The following is a 20,914-nucleotide window of genomic DNA, read 5'->3' as shown; positions in this document are numbered from 1 at the left end:
GCATCCCATTTGATCATGGTGTAACATGCTTTTAATGTGCTGTTGAATGCTGTTTGCTAGAATTCTGTTGAGAATTTTTGCATCTATATCAAGGATATTTACCTGTAGTTTTTTTTATTTTTGTTTTTTTGTTTTGTTTTGTTTTTCTTATAGTGTCTTTATCTGGCTCTGGTAACAGGGTAATGCTGGCCTTGTAAATTGAGTTTGGGAGTATTCCCTTCTGTTCATTTTTTTGGGGAAGAGTTTAAGAAAGATTGGCATTAATTCTTCTTTAAATGTTTGGTAGACTTCCTCAGTGAAACTATCCGATCCTGGCCTTTCCATTGTTGGAAGATTTTTTATTACTACTTTAATCTCCGTAATTATTGGTCTGTCAAGATTTTCTCTTTCTTCATGATTCAGTCTTTATCTTTTTCTTTTATTTCAGCTTTATTAAGGTATAATTGATAAATAAAATTGTAATCTATTTAAAGTGCACTTCGTGGTGGTTTGATATGTGTATACATGTGAAAAAACTCCCATCAGCCAGTTAATGAACACATCCATCACCTCACATATTTATCTTTAGGTGTTGGTTTTTTTTTTTTTTTTTTTTTTTTTTTGGTGAAAAGAACATTTTAGATCTATTCTCTTAGCAAATTTATTTTTTTAAAGATTTCATTCATTTATCTATTCGAGAGAGAGAGAGAGAGTGGGTGGGGGGCCAAGGGAGAGGAGAGAAAGAATCTCAAGCAGACTGTGCACTGATTGCAGAGCCCAACATGGGGCTCAATCTCGTAACCCTGAGATCATGATTGGAGCTGAAATCAAGAGTCAGATGCTCAACTGACTGAGCCACACAGGCACCCTCTCTTAGCAAATTTCAATTATTATTTTTTAATATAGTCTTATCAACTGTAGTCACCATATTTTACACTAGATCCTCAGACCTTATTCATCTTATAGCTGAAAGTTTGTGCCCTTTTTACCAACCCCTCTGTATTTCCCCCTTGGACCCTTTCAATGCTATTGGTGATTTATTATTTCATAGCAAAAAAACTATAAAACTACTTTGATTGTGAGGACTAAGAAAGAGTTATTAATATTTTTGAGTCTAGCTATTCTTTCTTAAAACAATATTTAATGAGCATGTTTTACATGCCAGGAACTATGATATATCGGTGAACAAGACAGGTGAAGTCCATACTGTTGTGATACATAGATTCCAATAAAGAGAAACAGATGGGCACCTGGGTGGCTCAGCAGTTAAGTGTCTGCCTTCAGCTCAGGTTATGATCCCAGGGTCCTGGGATCAAGTCCACGTCGGGCTCTCTGCTCAGCAGGGAGCCTCTTTCTCCCTCTCCCTCTGCCTGCTGTTCTGCCTGCTTGTGTTCTCTCTCTCTCTCTCTCTGTCAAATAAATAAATAAATAAAATCTTCAAAAAAAGAAACAGATAAGATTAGAAAAAGAGATGAGTGGAGGGTGGATGGATGGAAAGATGGATGGATAGATAAATAGGATGATGGATGGATATAATTGATACATGTAGATAAACAAGGTAATAGATTATAAAATAATGATATACTGTAGAGGTTGAAGGGAAGAAACTCCTTTAGCTTGAAATGTCGATGAATATTCAAGCAAAACCTGGTTGGCCAGCAAAGGGAAATTCTGAGACGAGAGACAAGAAAGACATAGTTCCTGCTGTAGAAACCAGTTTGGTGTTTTAGAAAAACTGAATCGCAGATCTGTACCTCTGAAACAAATAATACAATGTATGTTAAAAAAAAAAGAAGAAGAAGAAGATAGCAGGAGGGGAAGAATGAAGAGGGGGAAATCGGAGGAGGAGACGAACCATGAGAGACGATGGACTCTGAAAAACAAACTGAGGGTTCTAGAGGGGAGGGGGGTGGGAGGATGGGTTAGCCTTGTGATGGGTATTAAAGAGGGCACGTTCGGCATGGAGCACTGGGTGTTATACACAAACAATGAATCATAGAACACTACATCAAAAACTAATGATGTAATGTATGGTGATTAACATAACAATAAAAATAAAACAAAAAACAAAAACAAAAAAAAAGAACTGAAAAACAACCAGTATGGCTAAAGCACACCAAGAAACAAGAGAATGGTAGAACGTAAGGCCAGAAAGTATAAATGCAGTGTAGATGATACTCAACCATATGGGCCATGAGAAAGTTGAGATGTAGAGAGTAGGCACAAAGGTATTTAACTCATAGTTTTCTCAGGTTAAAATTATAAAGTGAAATGAGCCTCTGCTGCCTCCTCTGGGGATTCCTCTCACCCCCAACTTTCCTTTATGCTCTCAGGCTACCTTATAACATAAACAGAACATTTGATGGATTAAATGCACTGCCTTTGGAGAGATTACAAAGTAATTGCATTACTCAGCAGACATGTCTTATATACATACCATGTACTAGTTTTAAGAAGACATAATGATATTAAAAATAACATGTACTTTGCATATATCTTGCTTAATCTTCATGAAACTCTATGAGTGCATGCTATTATTTATACTCATTTCCTTTTTTAAATTTGAGTTTTGTTGACATGCAATGTTACATTAGTTTCAGTTGTACAGCTTAGTGATTTGACAAGTTTATATATTACATTATGTTCACCACAAGCATAGATACCATCTATCCCATTACATTGTTATTACATTATCATTGACTATATTCCTTATGCTCTGCTTCTTATTCCCATGACTTACTCATTCTATAACTGGAGGCCTGTATCTCCCTCTCCCCTTTACCCATTTTGCTCAACTCCCCATCCCTTTTCCCTCTAGCAACCATCAGTTTGTTCTCTGTATTTATACAGAAATTCTTTTTGTTTACTCACTTTTTTTAGATTCCATTTGAGTGAAATCATATGGTATTTGTCTTTCTCAGTCTGACTTATTTCACTTAGCAAAATATCCTCTAAGTCCATCCATGTTACTCAGATGGCATGATCTCATCCTTTTTTATGGCCATGAAATATTTTATGGCCATATATATGTATATATCATATCTTCCTTATCCATTCATCTATTGATGGACACCTAGATTGCTTCCATGTCTTGGCTATTTAAATAATGCTACAATAAACATAGGGATGAATACATCTTTTATTTTTTTTTTTAAAGATTTTATTTATTTATTTGAGAGAGAGAGAATGAGAGACAGAGAGCACGAGCGGAAAGAGGGTCAGAGGGAGAAGCAGACCCCCCGCTGAGCAGGGAGCCCAATGCGGGACTCGATCCCGGGACTCCAGGATCATGACCTGAGCTGAAGGCAGTCGCTTAACCAACTGAGCCACCCAGGCGCCCTGAATACGTCTTTTAGAGTTAGTGTTTTCATCTTCCCTGGATAAATACCCAATAGTGGAATTACTAGATCACTAGATAATATGATATATCTATTTTAATTTTTTAAGGAGCCTCCATATTCTTTTCCATGGCGGTTGCACCAGTTTACATTCCCATGAACAGTGCACAAGGGTTCCTTTTTCGCCACTTGCCTGCCAACCCTTTTTGTTCCTTGTCTTCTTGATTTTAGTTATTCTAACAGGTTGGGGTAATATCTCACTGTGGGTTTGATTTACATTTCCTTGATGAATAGTGATGTTTAGCATCTTTTCATGTGTCTATTGGCCATGTGTGTGTCTTTGAAATAATATCCGTTTAAGTCCTCTGCTCATTTTTTTTTAATAAGTTGCTTGTTTTTTTGGTGTTGAATTGTATAAGTTCTTTATATATTTTGGATATTATTAGATATATCATTTGCAAATATCTTCTCCCATTCAGTCAGCTCTTTTTGTTTTGTTGATGGTTTCCTTTTCTGTGCCAAAGCTTTTTATTTTGATGTAGTCCCAATAGTTTATTTTTGCTTTTGTTTCCCTTGCCTTAGGAGACATAGCTAGAAAAATGTTGCTATGGCTGATGTCAGAGAAATTACTGCCTGTGTTCTTTTCTAGGATTTTTATGGTTTCAGGTCTCACATTTAGGTATTTAATCCATTTTGAGTTTATTTTTGTGTATGGTGTTAAAAAGTGGTCCAGTTTCATTCTTTTACATGTAGCTGTCCAGTTTTCCCAGCACCATTTATTGAAAAGACTGTCCTTTCTCCATTGTGTATTATTGCCTCCTTTGTCATAGATTAGTTAACCATTTAAATGTGGCTTTATTTCTGGGCTCTCTATTCAGTCTATTGATCTATGCATCTATTTTGTGCCAGTACCATACTGTTTTGATTACTACAGCTTTGTAGTATAACTTGTAATCTGGGGTTGTAATACCTCCAGTTTTGTTCTTTCTCAGGATTGCTTTGACTATTTGGAGTCTTTTGTGGTTCCATACAAATGTTAGTATTATTTGTTCTAGTTATATTAAGAATGTTGTTGGTATTTTGATAGGGATAGCATTGAATGTGTAGGTTGCTTGGGTAATATAGACATTTTGACAATATTAATTCTTCCAATCGATAAGTACAGAATATCTTTCCATTTGTTTGTGTCACATTTAATTTCTTTCATCAGTGTTTTATAGTTTTCAGAATACAGATCTTTCTCCTCTTTGGTTAAGTTTATTCCTAGGTATTTTATTCTTTTTGGTGCAGTTGTAAATGGTTTTGTTTTTTAATTTCTCTTTCTGCTACCTCATTGTTAGTGTATAGAAATGCTACCAATTACTGGGTATTAATCTTGTATCCTGCCACTTTATTGAAGTTATTTATACTTCTAGTAGTTTTTTGGTGGAGTCTTTAGGATTATCTATGTATACTATCATGTCGTCTGTAAATAGTGACAGTTTAATTTCTTCTTTACCAATATAAATGCCTCATTTATTTTTCTTGTCTAATTGCTGTGGCTAGGACTCCTAGTACTATGTTGAATAAAAGTGTTGAGAGAGGACATCCTGGGCTTGTTCCTGATCTTAGAGGAAAAACTCAGTTTTCCCCATTGAGGATGATGTAACCTGTGGGTTTTTCATATGTGACCTTTATTATATTGAGGCATATTACCTCTAATCCCATTTTGTTGAGAGTTTTTATCATGAATCAGTGTTGAATTTTGTCAAATGCTTTTCCTGCATATATTGAGACGATCATAGGATTTTTATCCTTCAGTTTGTTGATGTAGTGTATAATGTTGATTGATTGCAAAAATTGAACCATCTTTGCATTCCAGGAATAAATCCCACCTGATCATAGTGAATGATCTTTTTGATTCATTGTTGTATGTGGTTTGCTAATATTTTGTTGAGGATTTTTGCATCTATGTTCATCAGGGATATTGCCCTATAGTTTGTTTTTGGTTTTTGTTTGTTTTGTTTTGTTTTGTTTTGTTTTGTTGTGGTGTCTTTGTTTGGTTTTGGTATCAGGGTAATGCCCACCTTGTAAAATGTATTGGGAAGCTTTCCTTCCTCTTCTATTTTTTTTTTTTTTTGGAATAGTTTGAGGAGAATAGATATTAACTCTTCTTTAAATGTCTGGTAGAATTCACTTGTGAATCTATCTGTTCCTGAACTTTTATTTTTTGGTAGTTTTTTTTTATTGCCAATTCATTTTCATTACTTATAATTGGTCTGTTAAATTTTCTATTTCTTCCTGGTTCATTTTTGGAAGATTGTATGTTTCTAGGAATTTATCCACTTCTTCTATTGTCTCGTTTGTTGGCATATAATTTTTCATAGTATTCTCCTGTACTCCTTTGTATTTCTGTGATGTCAGTTGTTGCTTCTCCTCCTTATCTCTGATTTTATTTATTTGGGTCATTTTCCTTTTTTTTTTAATGAATATGGCTAAGGGTTTGTCAATTTTGTTTTCAGAGAACCAGCTCATGTTTTCATTGATCATTTTATTTATTTTTTAGTCTCTATGTCATTTATTTCTGCTCTGGGTCTTTATTATTTATTTTCTTCTATTCACTTTGGGCTTTGTTTGTTCTTATTCTAGTTCCTTTAGGTGTAAGGTTAGGTTGTTTATTTGTTGTTGTTGTTTTTTCTTATTTCTTGAAGCAGGGCTATATTGCTTTATACTTCCCTCTTGGAACTGTTTTGGCCTTGTCACAGAGATTTGGGACCATTCTACTTTCATTTTCATTTCTCTCCATGTATTTTTTTTAATTTTCTATTCTTTGATTGCTTCATTGATATGTTTGTTGTTTAGTATCATCTTGTTTAGTCTCCACATGTTTGTGTTTTTTCCAGTTTTTTTCCTTGTGATTTATTTCTATGTTCATACCACTGTGGTCAGAAAAGATGCATGGTATGATATCAGTCTTCTTAAATTTATTGAGGCTTGTTTTATGGCCTAGTATGTGGATGTGTTCTGGAGGATGTTTCATGTGCACTTGAAAAGAATGTGTATTCTATTGCTTCTGGGTGGAATATTCTGTATATATCTGTTATGTCCATCTGGTCCAGTGTGTCATTCAAAGACATTGCTTCCTTATTGATTTTATCTGGATGATCTATCCATCCATTGATGTAAGTGAAGTGTTAAAGTTCACTAGTATTATTGTATTACCATCAATTTCTCTCTTTATGTCCATCAATATTTGTTTTTTGTATTTAGGTGCTCCAGTATTGGGTATATAGATATTTACAAATGTTATATCCTCTTGTTAAATTGATCCACTTATCATTATATTATGCCCTTCTTTGTCTCATTAGTCTTTGTTTTAAAGTCTGTTTTGTCTGATGTAAGTATTGCTAACCTGCCTTTTTTTTTTCACTTCCATTTGCATGGCGAATGCTTTTCCTTCCCTTTCACTTTCAGACTATATGTGTCTTTAGGTCTGAGGTGAGTTTCTTGTAGGCACCATATAGATGGGTCTTGGTTTTTTTTTTATCCGTTCTGCCACTCTATGTCTTTTGATTAGAGCATTTGGGCCATTTACATTTAAAGTAATTATTTTTTATTTATTTAAATTCAATTATCCAACATATAGTACATCATGAGTTTCAGATGTAGAGTTCAGTAATTTATCAGTTGCATGTAACACCCAGTGTTCATCACATCAGATGCCCTCCTTAATGACCATCACCCAGTTACCCCATCCCCCCAGCCACCTCCCCTCCAGCAACCCTCAGTTTGTTTCCTATAGTTAAGAGTCTCTCATGGTTTGTCTCCCTTTCTGATTTCTTCCCATTCAGTTTTCCCTCCCTTTCCTTATGATTCTCTGCACTGTTTCTTATATCCCACATATGAGTGAAACCATATGATAATTGTCTTTCTCTGATTGACTTATTTCATTCAGCATAATAACCTCCAGTTCTATCCATGTCAGTGTAAATGGTAAGATTTCATCCTTTCTGATGGCTGAGTAATATTCCATTGTATATATATACCACACCTGCTTTATCCATTCCTCTGTCAGTGGACATCTGGGCTCAATTTAAAGTAATTATTGATAGATATATTCTTATTGCCATTTTTAAATTTTGTTTTCTGGTTGTTTTTGTAGTTCTTTGTTCCTTTCTTCTTCTCTAGATCTCTTTCTTTGCAATCGATGGATATCTATAGTGTTTTGTTTGGCTTTATTTCTCTTTATTTTTTGTGTATCTACCATAGGTTTTGGGTTTGCAATTTTTCATGAGGTTCATATATAACATCCTAAGTTAATAGCAGTCCATATTCATTTTATGGTCATTTAAGTTCAAACACATTGAAAGAAGGAAGGAAAGAAGAGGGAAGGAAGGAAGGAAGGAAAGAAAGAATATATGTTGTTATATTTTATATCTTTTTATACATATTTTTCTTATGTCTAATTATGGCCATTTCTTTTCCACTTAAAGAAGTTCCCTTCACATTTCTTGTAAGGCTAGTAAAGTGGTGATAAATTCCTTTATATTTTGTTTGTCTGGGAAATTCTTTATCTCTCTTTCAAATCTGAATGATAACCTTGCCAGATAGAGTATTCTTGTTTATGGTTGTTTTTTTTTTCCCCTTCAGCACTTTGAATATATCATATATATCACTCTCTTCTGGCTTGCAAAGTTTCTGTTGGAAAATTAGCAGATAATCTTACAGGTTTTCCCTTGTAGGTAACTCTTTGTTTCTCTCTTGTTTTTAAGATACTCTCTTTATCTTTAACCTTTGACATTTCAATCATTATGTGCCATGGCATGGACCTCCTTGGGTTCATCTTGTTTGGAACTCTCTGTTCTTCTTGGACTTAGATATCTATTTCCCTCCTAGGTTAGGGAAGTATTCAGTTATTATTTCTTCAGATAAGTTTTCTACACCTTTCTCTCTTTTTCAAGGATCACTATAATATGAATATTTGTTCACAGGATGTTGTCCAAGAGATCTCTTAGTCTATCCCCATGGTTTAAAATTATTTTCTCTTTTTGATCTTAAGTTTATATGCTTTCCATTATCCTTTCTTTCAGATCACTCATCTGTTCTGTATCCTCTCATCTACTGTTGATTCTCTCTAGTGTGTTTTTTATTTCAGTTATTGTATTCTTCAACTTTTCTTGGTTCTTTTTAATATTTTCTATTTCTTTATTGAAGGTCTCACTGAGCTCTCCATTCTTTTCTCTAGCCCAGTGGGCATGATTATGATCATTACTTTAAATTCTTTATCAGGCAGATTGCTTATATCTGTTTCATTTAGTTCTTTTCTGAGGTTTTTTCTTGTTCTTTTGGAGCATATTCCTGTTTCCCCATTTTGCTTGACTTCCTGTGTTTGTTTCTATGGATTAGATGAAACAGCTACTTGTCCTGAAGTTGAAGGAGTGGTCTTGTGTATGGTGTCCCCTATGCAGACTCTGTGTGCTGTGCTTTTGTTGGCTGGCTGTATGTGCTAGTTATTTTCTAATAAAATTAAATATTAGAAAAAATTAATTAATTAGAAAATATTAAATAAAGAAAATAATATAAAAGACAAAAGAAAATAATGAAATAAAAGAAGAAAAGAAAAAAGAAAAGGAAAAAAGAAGAAAAGAAAAAAGAGAAGAACGAACAAAATCAAAAAGAATAAAATTAAAACAAGACAGGACAAATTTTAAAATGTAAAAAAAAAAAATTAGAATAATTAAAAGTTAAAAAAACAAAACACAAAACCATGGCTGGCCTGTTTTCTCTGCCCCAGTCACAGGGTGACTGGTGTAGGCTGGTGGACCCTGGGCTCACTGAGACTACAAACTCCCTATGACAACTAGACCCATCAGGACCTTCCTGGTATGCCATTAGGACCCTCCATTTGTGGTGTCTGAAACTTCTCCTCTTGACAGCCAAATCCTGCTCCAGCCTGGGCTTTTAAGGCTGAGGGGGAGAGAGCATCCCCACAGTTCCTCAGCCCTTTTAAACTCTGGCTTCTCTTTTCTGTGCCCCAGCATAACTAGGGCTGGTGTGGGCTTGCAGACCCTGGGCTCACTGGAGTTGCAAACTCACAGAGATAACTGGGCACTCCCATTATGGTGTCTGGATCCTGCTGCAGTCTAGGCTTTCAAGGTGGGATGGGAATATAAACCGGCTTGTTCTCCAGTTCCTCTGACCTGGAGAGCTTTCTTGCAGCTCCTCTGCAGCCTGGCAGAGTTCTATTGTTGTCTGTTTTCTGTGCTAGTTGCTCTTTTAAACCATGTTTTGTTTTTTGTTTTGTTTTGTTTTTTGTTTTTCTGTGCCCAAAGACAGAGGGGCCTGTTCCTGGTCCCTCAGTGCTATCCCTCCCTCCCCACTGCCATTTGCAGTGTTAGGAGCGGGAGTTCCCTTTGTTACCATCCATCTTTATTGCTGTTCTCTTGCCATTCTCTCTGTCTTTAGTTGTTCAGTAGCTGTTCAGTCAATTTTCAGTTCTTCACAAGGATTTGTTCTATTAATAGGTGTAATTTGGTATGATCTGTGGAGGAGGTGATTTCAGAATCTTCCTACATCACCGTCTTGAACCTGAACTCTATTATACCCATTTCCAAATGAGGGAATTGAATCACAGATGTCAAAGCATAATTCTTAGCACTCAAATAGCTCATAATTTATTAGGTAGACAGACTAAATGAATCCAAGCCATTGTAGGTATCACCATGGAGGTCTGATGAGAACACAGACAAAAATGAGGTGAGGAGAAATGAGAACTGTCTTTTCATTTGACACTCACAATCTCCCTCTTGCATAAGGGGTGTTAAGTGAGTTACTCAGGTCATATAGTGAGTAAGGGGTATCTATGGGCTTCTACCTCCTGACTTACTGCAGTGCCCAGCTAGCTCCCACTACTGCCCTTCTAATTTTCAATAAGCTGTTTAATTACTAAAGAAATATATTAACACTTTCTCTAGTATTTGCCCTTTAAAATCAGACCCTCTGAAAGGTTATAGTTCTTTATTACAAACTAATGCATGGTTACGGGTGACGTGTCAGTGTCAGTTGTCAGCAACTCTTTAGCATGTCAGTGTGTGTTGGGAGTAGGAAGAGGTGGAAAGATGCTGGTAGCAGGGGAAAAAGGCCGGAAGAGAGCATGTACATGCCTTTCATATCAATGCATTTTTTTAATAGGATCTGGAGTCAGGATCTGAGAGTGGAGCAGATACCATTTCAGTAAATCAGACACAAATAAATTTGTCTTCTAACTCCGAATCTACCGACCTACCATCTTCCACCCCAGTGGCCAGTTCTGGAACCAAACCCAAGTCTACGGTAAGTTATAAATGATAACAGTCAGTTTTAACATGAAATGCTGATAATCATAAGGTAAGAGTTGATATCTCATCCATTCAATATAGAAGAAATACTCCTTGAGTCTTAGTTTCAGTGACTTGATAGCATTTAATTAAGTACAATCCAACATATGTTGTTTGTTTGCTTTATAACCGATAACACAAGTACTTCACTAAAACAGGTCATGGTTCTAGAATTATGCAAAATATAGTATCAAATTTTGTTGCTGTATACTCAGATCTTTAAAGAACCAAGAGCAAAAAATCTAGAGATGGTTCTCCCTGAATTATTATCCTGACCACACCACTTACTAGTCAGAAAATCGCCTAAGACTAGATAGAGAGATAGAGATATATAAATTTACACACATCATAAATTTTATGTGGGTATTAAATGACATAGTTCATGTAAAGTACTTAGTGAAATGCTTGGCACAGAATAAATACTGAGTAAATGTAAGCTACCGTCATTATTATTATGATGCTTCATCAACTTTACAGTGCTACCAAAACAAATAAAAGGAGAATTACCACACGTAATAATATAGCAGGGTGAATTATAAATAAAAGACATTTTCCTTTAAGTAAAAAGTTGAACGGCTACAGGAAAGCAGTATTTGACTGTAAAAGGTAACATTTATGGAGGAAGTAATTACTACTTCAAATATCTGAAGTCCCAGCAGCTCAAAAATAACCTTTCCTAGTTTAGTGAAAATCACAGTGGCGTATTATTTTTTTTAATGCCCATGTTAGCTTAACACAGAGAAACAAGTTTGGATTGCTTGTTTGCCTGACTTTAAAATAAAAGGCAAGTTTGAAATAGGACTCAAAAGAGAATACTCTGAATTTAACATGGTAGATATGTTCAATTGCAAGAATATCTAGAGCATTTTTTAATAGAATATTTATTGAATGCACTATGCTAGATGAAAGAGTGGGAGTGGAGTAAAACATATTTTCCATCTTTAAACAGCTCACAATCTAGCAAAGCGGGGTAGGTAAGTAAACAGTGAAATGCAATATCATACTATATTGTAGAGCTAAAAAATTGGAAATAGGAACCAGTGATCTGCTACATAATGCTGTTGTTGGGTACAATGAAAAAACAGGGTCAAAAATAATGTGTGTCAACAGGCAGCTGCAATGAATTGGTGCTCTTCTTTTTCATAATGGGTAAAGAAGGTTAAAATGCAAAATTTAAATATGGAACAAAATGATCTCACTTCACCACATTCTTATTGAAGTAAAAGGTCAAAGCCTCTCAATGGTTTTAAACTGAAGGTTTGGGAACCATTGGAGCATTGGCTTTTTGAACATTGGGACAGGTATGGGGCTGACTTATAAGAAAAAAGTAGAAAGGAAGGTGAATTCACTTTTTAAAGGTATTTATGCTTAAATTCTCTTTTTAAAGCACCTGCTATTATCCTGAAGAGCAGTTCTTTTCTCTCTGATATTTATTCCACGCTCATCTTTTACTTTAGGGTAATTACCATTGGTATCTGCTATTTCTCCCTTGAAAGATACATATTTTAGTGTTTGATCACCTTATAATTTGTAACAATTTATACAACTTTGTGTGCAATTCTGTCCCTTTTCTTCAATACCCCCATGTTTATAAATGTGCTCATGTTTATAAATGCATTTCCACCGAGATATGTCTATATATATATATATATAAAGTTTTAGAATGAGAAACATAAAACCATCAGTTTTGGGGGGACTTTAATCCTTTAAAATACTTGAAGATGGGTCTGTTTTCAAATTCTTCATGTTTGCCATATCAATTAACCAAACTATTCACCCCACAGGCAAAATTAAGAAATACTAAAATTGGGGCACCTGGGTGGCTCATTTGGTTAAGTGTCTGGCTTTGGCTCAGGTCATGATCTCAGGGTCCTGGGATCCAGCCCCACATCAGGCTCCTTGTTCAGCAGGGAGCCTACTCCTCCCTCTTCCTCTGCACACACCCCCCAGCCCCCAGCTGGTGATCTCTCTCTCTCTCTCTCTCAAATAAATAAAATCTTAAAAAAAAGAAATACTAAAATCAGTTCTTGAACAGAAACATACTTTTCCATGCCCCTAAAACAAATATTTACTGAAAAGTTGTCAACTTTGGATAAAACTGTGACTCTCTACCCAGCTGTTCAGGTGTGACTTGTTACCTGGGCGCACAGTCACAGCTTCGTAGTGATGCCACCCCTCATTTGTCAGTGAGCACTGGGAATCATTATGCAGTGGACTTCGCCTCCAAACACAATATTCCACTTCAAGACAACCAAAAACTGCTTAACCCATCTTGACCAATACCACAGGCAGTTAGAGAACTGTACATGAAACTCTGTCCAGCTACTGAACTATAATTTAGTAAAATTCTCCAGCAGGCCATGAGAAGGACCCAGAAAGAAACACCCCACTGTCAAAGACAACTGACTTTTAGGAAATTTCTCAAAGAAAATGGCCAATAATTAAAATAGCTTGAAAAGCAAGTTTTTGTTTGGGGGGAAGGGTTGTTTTAATGTGTGTGTGTATTTAATTTTGTGTTATTATTGGTGTTGATGCTTTTGAGTACAATTCCTTTTTACTACAGTTTGAAAATAATTCTTTGGCCTTATGGGTCAGTTCTATGTTTTCAGTTGTTTCTGGGTAGGAATATTAGAATGAAGAATTTTACCTATTTTGTCAGAGAGTAAACAGATATTTACCCTGTCAATTTGGAGCTTGGGAAATTATCTATTTGTGTAATGGCAGTCTGACTACTTTGTGGAAAGCGAGAAAGCTCCAGTGTCCTACAGAGCCATTCTTTTCACCAGGAACTAAAATTTCAAATTTAATATTAAGTAGAAACATATTTACTAAGAACACCTACTTCTAACATCCACTCATAATGAACTAAACTTTTGCTCCATAATGTCATATTTTTACAAAATGTTTACTTTTATTTCAGAATTATTTAATGTTACATTTGATTTGCTGCTGTGAAATCTATTTATAAGGGTGACTAACTATCACAAATATTTGGCTTTCCTTTTGTATGTAAGACCTCTGGGTTTCTACGTGCCTATTTTTTCTATAAGATTTCTTTTATATGTATTATTAGAACAGGACCAATGAGTAATCTTCAGATTTTTCATGAAGACTATGTATATATCATGCCAAAGAGTGAGCATTAAAGTAGATTTCTGTGATGTATTTCACACAAAAATGAAAAAGTCCAAAGGTAGGATACCCAGTACCTACCAAAAAACACATTAGAAAAAAGAGATCTAGTGTTTCATGTCCAAAAAATCACCGATTTCTCTCCCAAAATCTGTGATTTTTTCTTTTGAAACAGTCTCATAATGCCTTTCTTGAGAGACACTTTCACAAACAACCCATGATTAGTCATATTACTTTTATACAAAGTGCTATGACTCATTCTAGAATGATATACTGACATCCTTCTGGCCATGGTATCAGATGCTTAAGTTGTTCCTGTATTCATGAATATAGGGTTGTTACATGAAAGATTTTAAAGCAGGACACTAAAACCTCAGGGGTTTTGTTGTTTTTTCTGAAGCTACTTGTAAGTGTAGGTGTTCATTAAATTACTATTCATCATACATTTATGAAGGGAGAAACCAAGCTCTAGAAAATAAAGAAAACAATGTATTTCATTTGTAGAATAAGTAACTGGAGGAACAGGGACAGTCTAGCATTCTGTAGAATAACCAAGAGCATCATTAAAGAGCAATGCAAGGATATGGTTTCAATTTAGTCTAAATTCCTCTTCCCTCTTTGTCCCAGAAACTCCCTTAGTTGCCTTGTGATAGAATTCTAATAACAGTGATGAAACCCTCAATCATTTGGGCATGTTGGAACCACAGCTAGACAGAGCAGCTTTGAGTATGTCCTAAACTATCTAAAGGAATTTTGAAACATATTGGCATTCACATCAGAATGTATTATGTACTGGAAAATAACCCTTTTATTGAAGACATCAAAAACAGCAGAAATTATTAACCTTCGTTATTGTAATTGCTACAGAATAAAAAAGACAGATACATCTTATTTTAGCTCAAGGTGGCAATAGTAGGTCTAATTCCACAGATTGAATACACCCCTCATCTTTTCATCACTACCAAAATAGCAATGGGATAGATGAGGGAAAAGATCAGCTGGTGGAGGGATGGGAGCTTAGGGCAGGCAGAATGATGCCCAGCCAGACCCTGCCAACTCCTTTAGAGAGAAGCTGAGAATAAATCTTGCCTAAAGGCTGCCATGGTGTGACAAAAATAGAGCTCAGGAGTATGCCCTCACTACAGTTCATGATCATTTCTAGATGACTTTTAAAAAGACTCTCAATACTATAATCAACATAATAGCCCAACTGCTTTTACTGACAGTTCCAAAACTTGCATGGTCTATTCTATTGTTGAAGAGAACAATCTCTCAATATGACCCCCAACACAACTGATTATGCTATAGTCAGTTTAGTGAGGCATTTACATACAATCTATTATTTTTCTCCCCTCTGCATGATAGAAGCAAAATAGTAATTTTCTGGTGTGACATTTACTTGTCAATAACATTGTCCTCCCTAAAAGGTATAAATGTTTTGAGGTGTAGAGAAAAGGAGGGTGATGATGGCACTAGGTAAGAATTTTGACATGTCATTTTTTAATAAATGTTATTTAAGTTCAAGTCTTTAAAAACCAGGATCTTATTTTCCCTTTTTTCAGCCAATGAGATATGGTCTAATCTACACTGTTCTTGAAAGTATCAATTTATATTTTGGGCACTGTGCATATGAGAACCATAAATTGTCACTCATAGTATTTCTATGAATCTATATCTCTCCATGGTAAAAGCAGAGACAACAAGAATATGAACTTTAAGAAAGACCCGCAAGTTTTATCCAGGTAATAATTATGGAGAAAAGCATTTTTCCTCTGTAATAATAGTATCAAATAGAAAAAGGACAAACATTTATGGAGTGCACACTATGTGGCAGATATTATATTATGGACTAGTAGGGCATAGTTCATTGAATCCTCACAACAGCCTTTTAGGTAGATGCTATGATTTCCTAGAGTTCGTCGATGAGGAAACTAATATTTATAATGGCTAATCTGAGTTGCCTGTGGCCTCATTGCTAGGAAAGGATGGGGCCAGGACGACACCCAGATCTTCCATGCTCCTAAACACTGCTTTATGCAGAGATTCACCTGCCAACCACCTGGCTTCAGAATCAACATAAATTGGTCTGAGAGGTTTTATGTCGGAAACAAATTGCCACTGATGTTTGAGTTATCAGAGTGCACAGGCACAGCTTCATTGCACAATAAAGAACTGGTTCATCAGAGCATGGCATAGGTCATATTGTTCTAACATCATTTTCTAAATCATCTGTCTACCATAGATTTTTTACATGTGTTTGTACGTATATATATACATGTGTATTAAATTATACATATATATGTGTTATATATATATATCAGAAAATACATACATTTATTTGTGTGTATGTATATATGTGTATATTACAGACATACATACTCTGGTGTTATTTTCCAGAAACCTGTGTTGAGTAATTCTTAACCAAATGGTTCAATTTTTAATGAAACCAAATTAGTAATTATTAAGTTTTTATATAGTCATAAAATTATTATTCAGTATAAATTTTTATATTAATTTTGTTTAAGACTATTTCTTAGGAAAAACACAGAAACTACAAAGGCAGATCTATTCATTGTTACCAGGTGTGGGGAGTGGTGATGTCTGTATCTGGGTTAGGAGATTTAAGGTTTGAAAAGGTTTGAGGAAGGGTTTCTAAAGGGAAGCTCATCAGGTAGAAGACAGAGGTTAATGGACACCTTTGACAAACAATAATCAATTTAATTGTTGCTTCTGTAAAAGGAGGACTTCCACGTAGGCTGCTTAAAAATAAAAAATATAAAACTCATGAAATACTGTTTTGATAGAGAGTGATTTATTAAAGATGTCACAGACAGTCTGATTGGGAGTATGATATTAATTTATGACGAATTAGCCACACAAGATTTAAAAAAGTATTCTTAACCTGGAATTTATGGATTTATTTAAAAGGGTGCCTGAACCCCTTGAAGTTGTATTTTAAATTGTATATGCACACCAGCATTTACACGTGGGAAGACTGTCAATATCTGCATCAGATTCTCAAAAGACTCTCCAAGCCTACCATAAAGAAATGCTCATTTGAGATTTGATGATTCAGCCAGTTATCCAGCGAAGAGATCTGATGAGCATAAGAACACCTTTGTTATAAACAATATACTTCAGGCACATTGACAGGAATTATTTCATTCAAGTTTATTTCCTGGTGTAGAATTCCACAGTAGCCTTTTTGCAATAAATTAGGCTATGCTTCATGGATATGTGAAAACTAATTCTGCTATGGAATAAAGTACCATTACCATTTGTCTCAATTATACAGAATTTCAATAAAATTAAAAATGATCCAAGAAAGAAAAGAAAAATCATTAGGGTTTTCCCATAATAGTTTCAGTGTAAATCAATTTTTTTTTGTAAATCAAATTTTATATCTAAATGAAATCACATATCTTATACATATGATCATTAAGCTAACCTCATTATGCTTGTGATGTATTAAATGGCAGGCATTAAAACTGAAAACAAGAATATAGATTCTGGAGTCCAAATCACATCATTTTAAAGTATCTTTTAAAACCCAATTCATACATAGAATTTTAGTACTATTTGTATTTTGTTTTACCAGGGTATTACATACTATATTTTTAAATTATATACTATGTTATATACTATATTTTTGTTTAAATCATTATCAGATAGTTATTTTTAGCACAACTGGTAAGTTTTCCTAATGCTGCCCACTATTTAAAACAAAATAGAGGGATAAAACATTATTGTCTTTTTTACAAAGAGGAACTGTGAATACTCCTTTTTACTGAAGTCTGGGGGAAAAAATTCAAGATAATATATAAAATTAATTAGAATTTAATAGTATTTCGTAATGTTACATGATAAGTAAAGAAAATAGTCAGCATAGTTAAGGAAAAAATGACACACAGAATTTTTGAAGAAAGTTTAAGTCAGCCTCTTCTGAAACATCAAAAAAAATTAAATTAGTACAGTTTACCATTAATAAGTGCAAAAATGTAATGGTCTTAGAAAAATGTCTTTGATTGTAATGCTTTTGAATGTGGCAATTTTACTCTGACATAGAAAAGCAATAACATTAAAGTATGTGGATTTTTAAAGAAATATTTGTCTTTGTTAACTAAGATCCTCATTGTTTATGAGAAAGAAAAATAAAGCAAAATTTATTGCTTTTTTAAGAAAAACTGAGCCAATAAAGAACTGGAAAAAAATGTTTTTGAAAAGGACATCATTCTGTGATTATTATAATGAGATGTTTCTTAGAATTCTATGATTGTAAAGCATAGAGGCATCCATTCACATATTCTGGATTTTGAAATAATAAATATGTAATTCATTAACCTTGGGCTTTGAAAAATAGAAACATTTTTATAGTCATTTTCTTTTATATTTAAAATAAATTCAAAATTCTCTCATTTCTTGTGTTTGAAGATATTGACATCTGTTTCCAATGCATTTACACATTAATTCATGACAGTCTCATTTGGGATGGGTTATTTGATCTCCACAATGACCTCCTCACATCAGCCTTTTCACTTTGAACCTAGAAGTTTTGTTTTGTCAAAAATAAGCATAACTTGTACCCAGATACACTGATCCTTAATACTAAACACTGACTGCATGGTATTGAAAGAATTTTTCAATTTTGCAAAAGTGTTTTTCTATCTTGTTTGTGTTTATTTTATAATAATCTAGTTAATTAAGTTGTCCAGAGGAGAATTCCTAAAACCCCCCAAAAAGGAGGGGGGAGGGAATGGAACACATATGGATCATGGGACAGTTAGAATTGAATAGATTCCATTAGGGCAAAATGAAAAATCATCTCTACAATCTAAGGTTTAGTCATATGAATAGTACTTTTGTGTGTTATCATCATTACAATGAGAAAAATTTAGTTTTTCCATGTGCTGATGTTACTTCTCGAATCCAGCTCATATTTTCGTCCAAGAGCAATAACAACTTCCAGTTATTTCTGGGCAATGTAAAATGGCAAGCCAGCAGCGTGCCACATCACAGCAACCAAGAATATAATTCATCGCACTGAGCAATAATAATAACCACTAAGTCATTTCCACAGTCCTCTCTCTCTTCATTTCAGACCTCGTTGTCCCAAAGCTCTAATTACATATTCAATATGTTCCCCCCCCCTTTTTTTTTTTAACTTTTCCACTTTGATTCTTTGATTGATAATTAATTTCAGCTCTGGCATTTGTTGGCCTCAACACTCACTTCTTAAAGACAGTTGAAGTCAGTTGAAATGTTGAACCAAGGACTCCATGGGAACATTCAGTAGCAGTTACACGAAGTTTACAGTTGGGTCTTCTTCAGCTCTAGTTGTGAGCTGTCTACCACATAACAAGTTTCTAAATGAAAAAGTAAAAACATCCACCATGCATTCGAGTATTCTGAACATCACGCATCTAAACTTTGGAGTCATATAACAAAAGTATGAAAGTAAAGGCATTATTTACTTTCAATTCACGGTGTCCTAAAACACCATCGCTTGAAAAGTATCAATATTTCTGACTCTTCTAGGTATTTAATGAACATTTTGTGTGCTAATTTCCTTTTTTTTTAAGTCAGTAGTTCATATTCTTCACATTATTGTCGCCACTGCCATTTTTAGTGATTCTCTTTTCTTTCCACTTTAATGGCTTAGTGTAATCCAGATGAGTTCTGGATTTGTAAACTCCTTCAAAGTAAAATCAGTTGATGTTCATGAAAATGACTCTCATTGTTTCCTGTTCACTGTAAATTGCTTTATCCATTTTATTTTGTTGTTGTTCTGTTGATTCATTTTGAAGGCCCCATCTTTGTATGTAAATACTATAGTAATTCACCAAATGGGCACTTACCAAATTATCCATAATGCAAAATGCGGAGAATCATACAGACAGGCAAAACTACCTGAATAAATCAGTGCTGTTCAGACCGTGCTCTGGGACACCCCCAGAAGTGCCTTCCTCCACCTGCCCCAACCAGACTGATTTACTTTTATCTCTTTTACATATTGGCCTTATGAATGAGATCTTCTTTGGTCAATCCATAGCGTAAATTTTGTCCAAATCCTAGACTAAACAATAAGATTGAGAAAATGTTGAAGAATTTTTTGTGTGTGTCCAGAGAGCCTCTGATATATATCTCCTCCATTTCCAAGATCACTGTGGTGAAGCTGCCCCTAGAACTCCCATGCTGCTAGGGCAAGCTATTCATTCCTAAAGCTTCATCGTCACCGAGTCCCGAACTCTGGGAGATAAGATTAAGTGCGAGAGAGAGAGAAGACTGTCTGTATCAGAACAACCTGACTTCTCCTGGGTTTGGGCTTCTGCTGGCCCAAATCATTAAGGTTTTAAATGTGAAACAAATTCTATACTTCAGAACATTGGGTTGTAGATAGGTTTGTTTGCCTTTTTGTTTGTTTGTTTACTTTGTTTCTATTGGGGAATAAAGTCAGAATTTTAAATAACTTTAGTGAAGGGGGGAAATCAGAGGGGGAGACAACCATGAGAGACTATGGACTCTGAAAAACAAACTGAGGGTTCTAGAGGGGAGGGGGGTGGGGGATGGGTTAGCCTGGTGATGAGTATTAAAGAGGGCACATTCTGGGGCGCCTGGGTGGCTCAGGTGTTAAGCGTCTGCCTTCGGTTCAGGTCATGATCCCAGGGTCCTGGGATCGAGCCCTGCATCTGGCTCCCTGCTCCGCGGGAAGCCTGCTTCTCCCTCTCCCACTCCCCCTGCTTGTGTTCCCTCTCTCGCTGTGTCTCTCTCTGTCAAATAAATAAATAAAATCTTAAAAAAAATAAATAAAAATAAATAAAAATAAATAAAAAATAAAAAAAGAGGGCACATTCTGCATGGAGAATTGGGTGTTATACGCAAACAATGAATCATGGAACACTACATCAAAAACTAATGATGTAATGTATGGTGATTAACATAACATAATAAATAAATAAATAAATAACTTTTAATGGATTAACATTTAGAACTCAGAACATATAGAATTTCCATTTAGATATATTTCCTAAGCAAATATTAGCTAAGTATTTAATTTTACAATTGGAATTTTCTGATATCAAAATTGTACAATCATTTCCCTACTTGTAAAAC

General features: G+C 34.8%; 1 protein-coding gene across 3 annotated transcripts in view; it reads left to right on the top strand.

Moving 5' to 3' along the window:
* Positions 1-20,914, top strand: part of DLC1 (DLC1 Rho GTPase activating protein) — a 390,592-nt gene that overhangs the window by 94,330 nt on the left and 275,348 nt on the right. For all 3 annotated transcript variants that reach the window (XM_036077117.2, XM_078069671.1, XM_036077164.2), the window contains exon 3: positions 10,488-10,628. In XM_036077117.2, the coding sequence (XP_035933010.1) occupies positions 10,488-10,628 (141 nt within the window). The remainder of the gene's footprint in view (positions 1-10,487; positions 10,629-20,914) is intronic.

This window comes from Halichoerus grypus, chromosome 3, assembly GCF_964656455.1.
Source record: "Halichoerus grypus chromosome 3, mHalGry1.hap1.1, whole genome shotgun sequence".
Classification (NCBI taxonomy): Eukaryota; Metazoa; Chordata; class Mammalia; order Carnivora; family Phocidae; genus Halichoerus; species Halichoerus grypus.
Note: the sequence above shows the minus strand (reverse complement) of the source record. Positions and strands in the feature narration are given on the sequence as shown.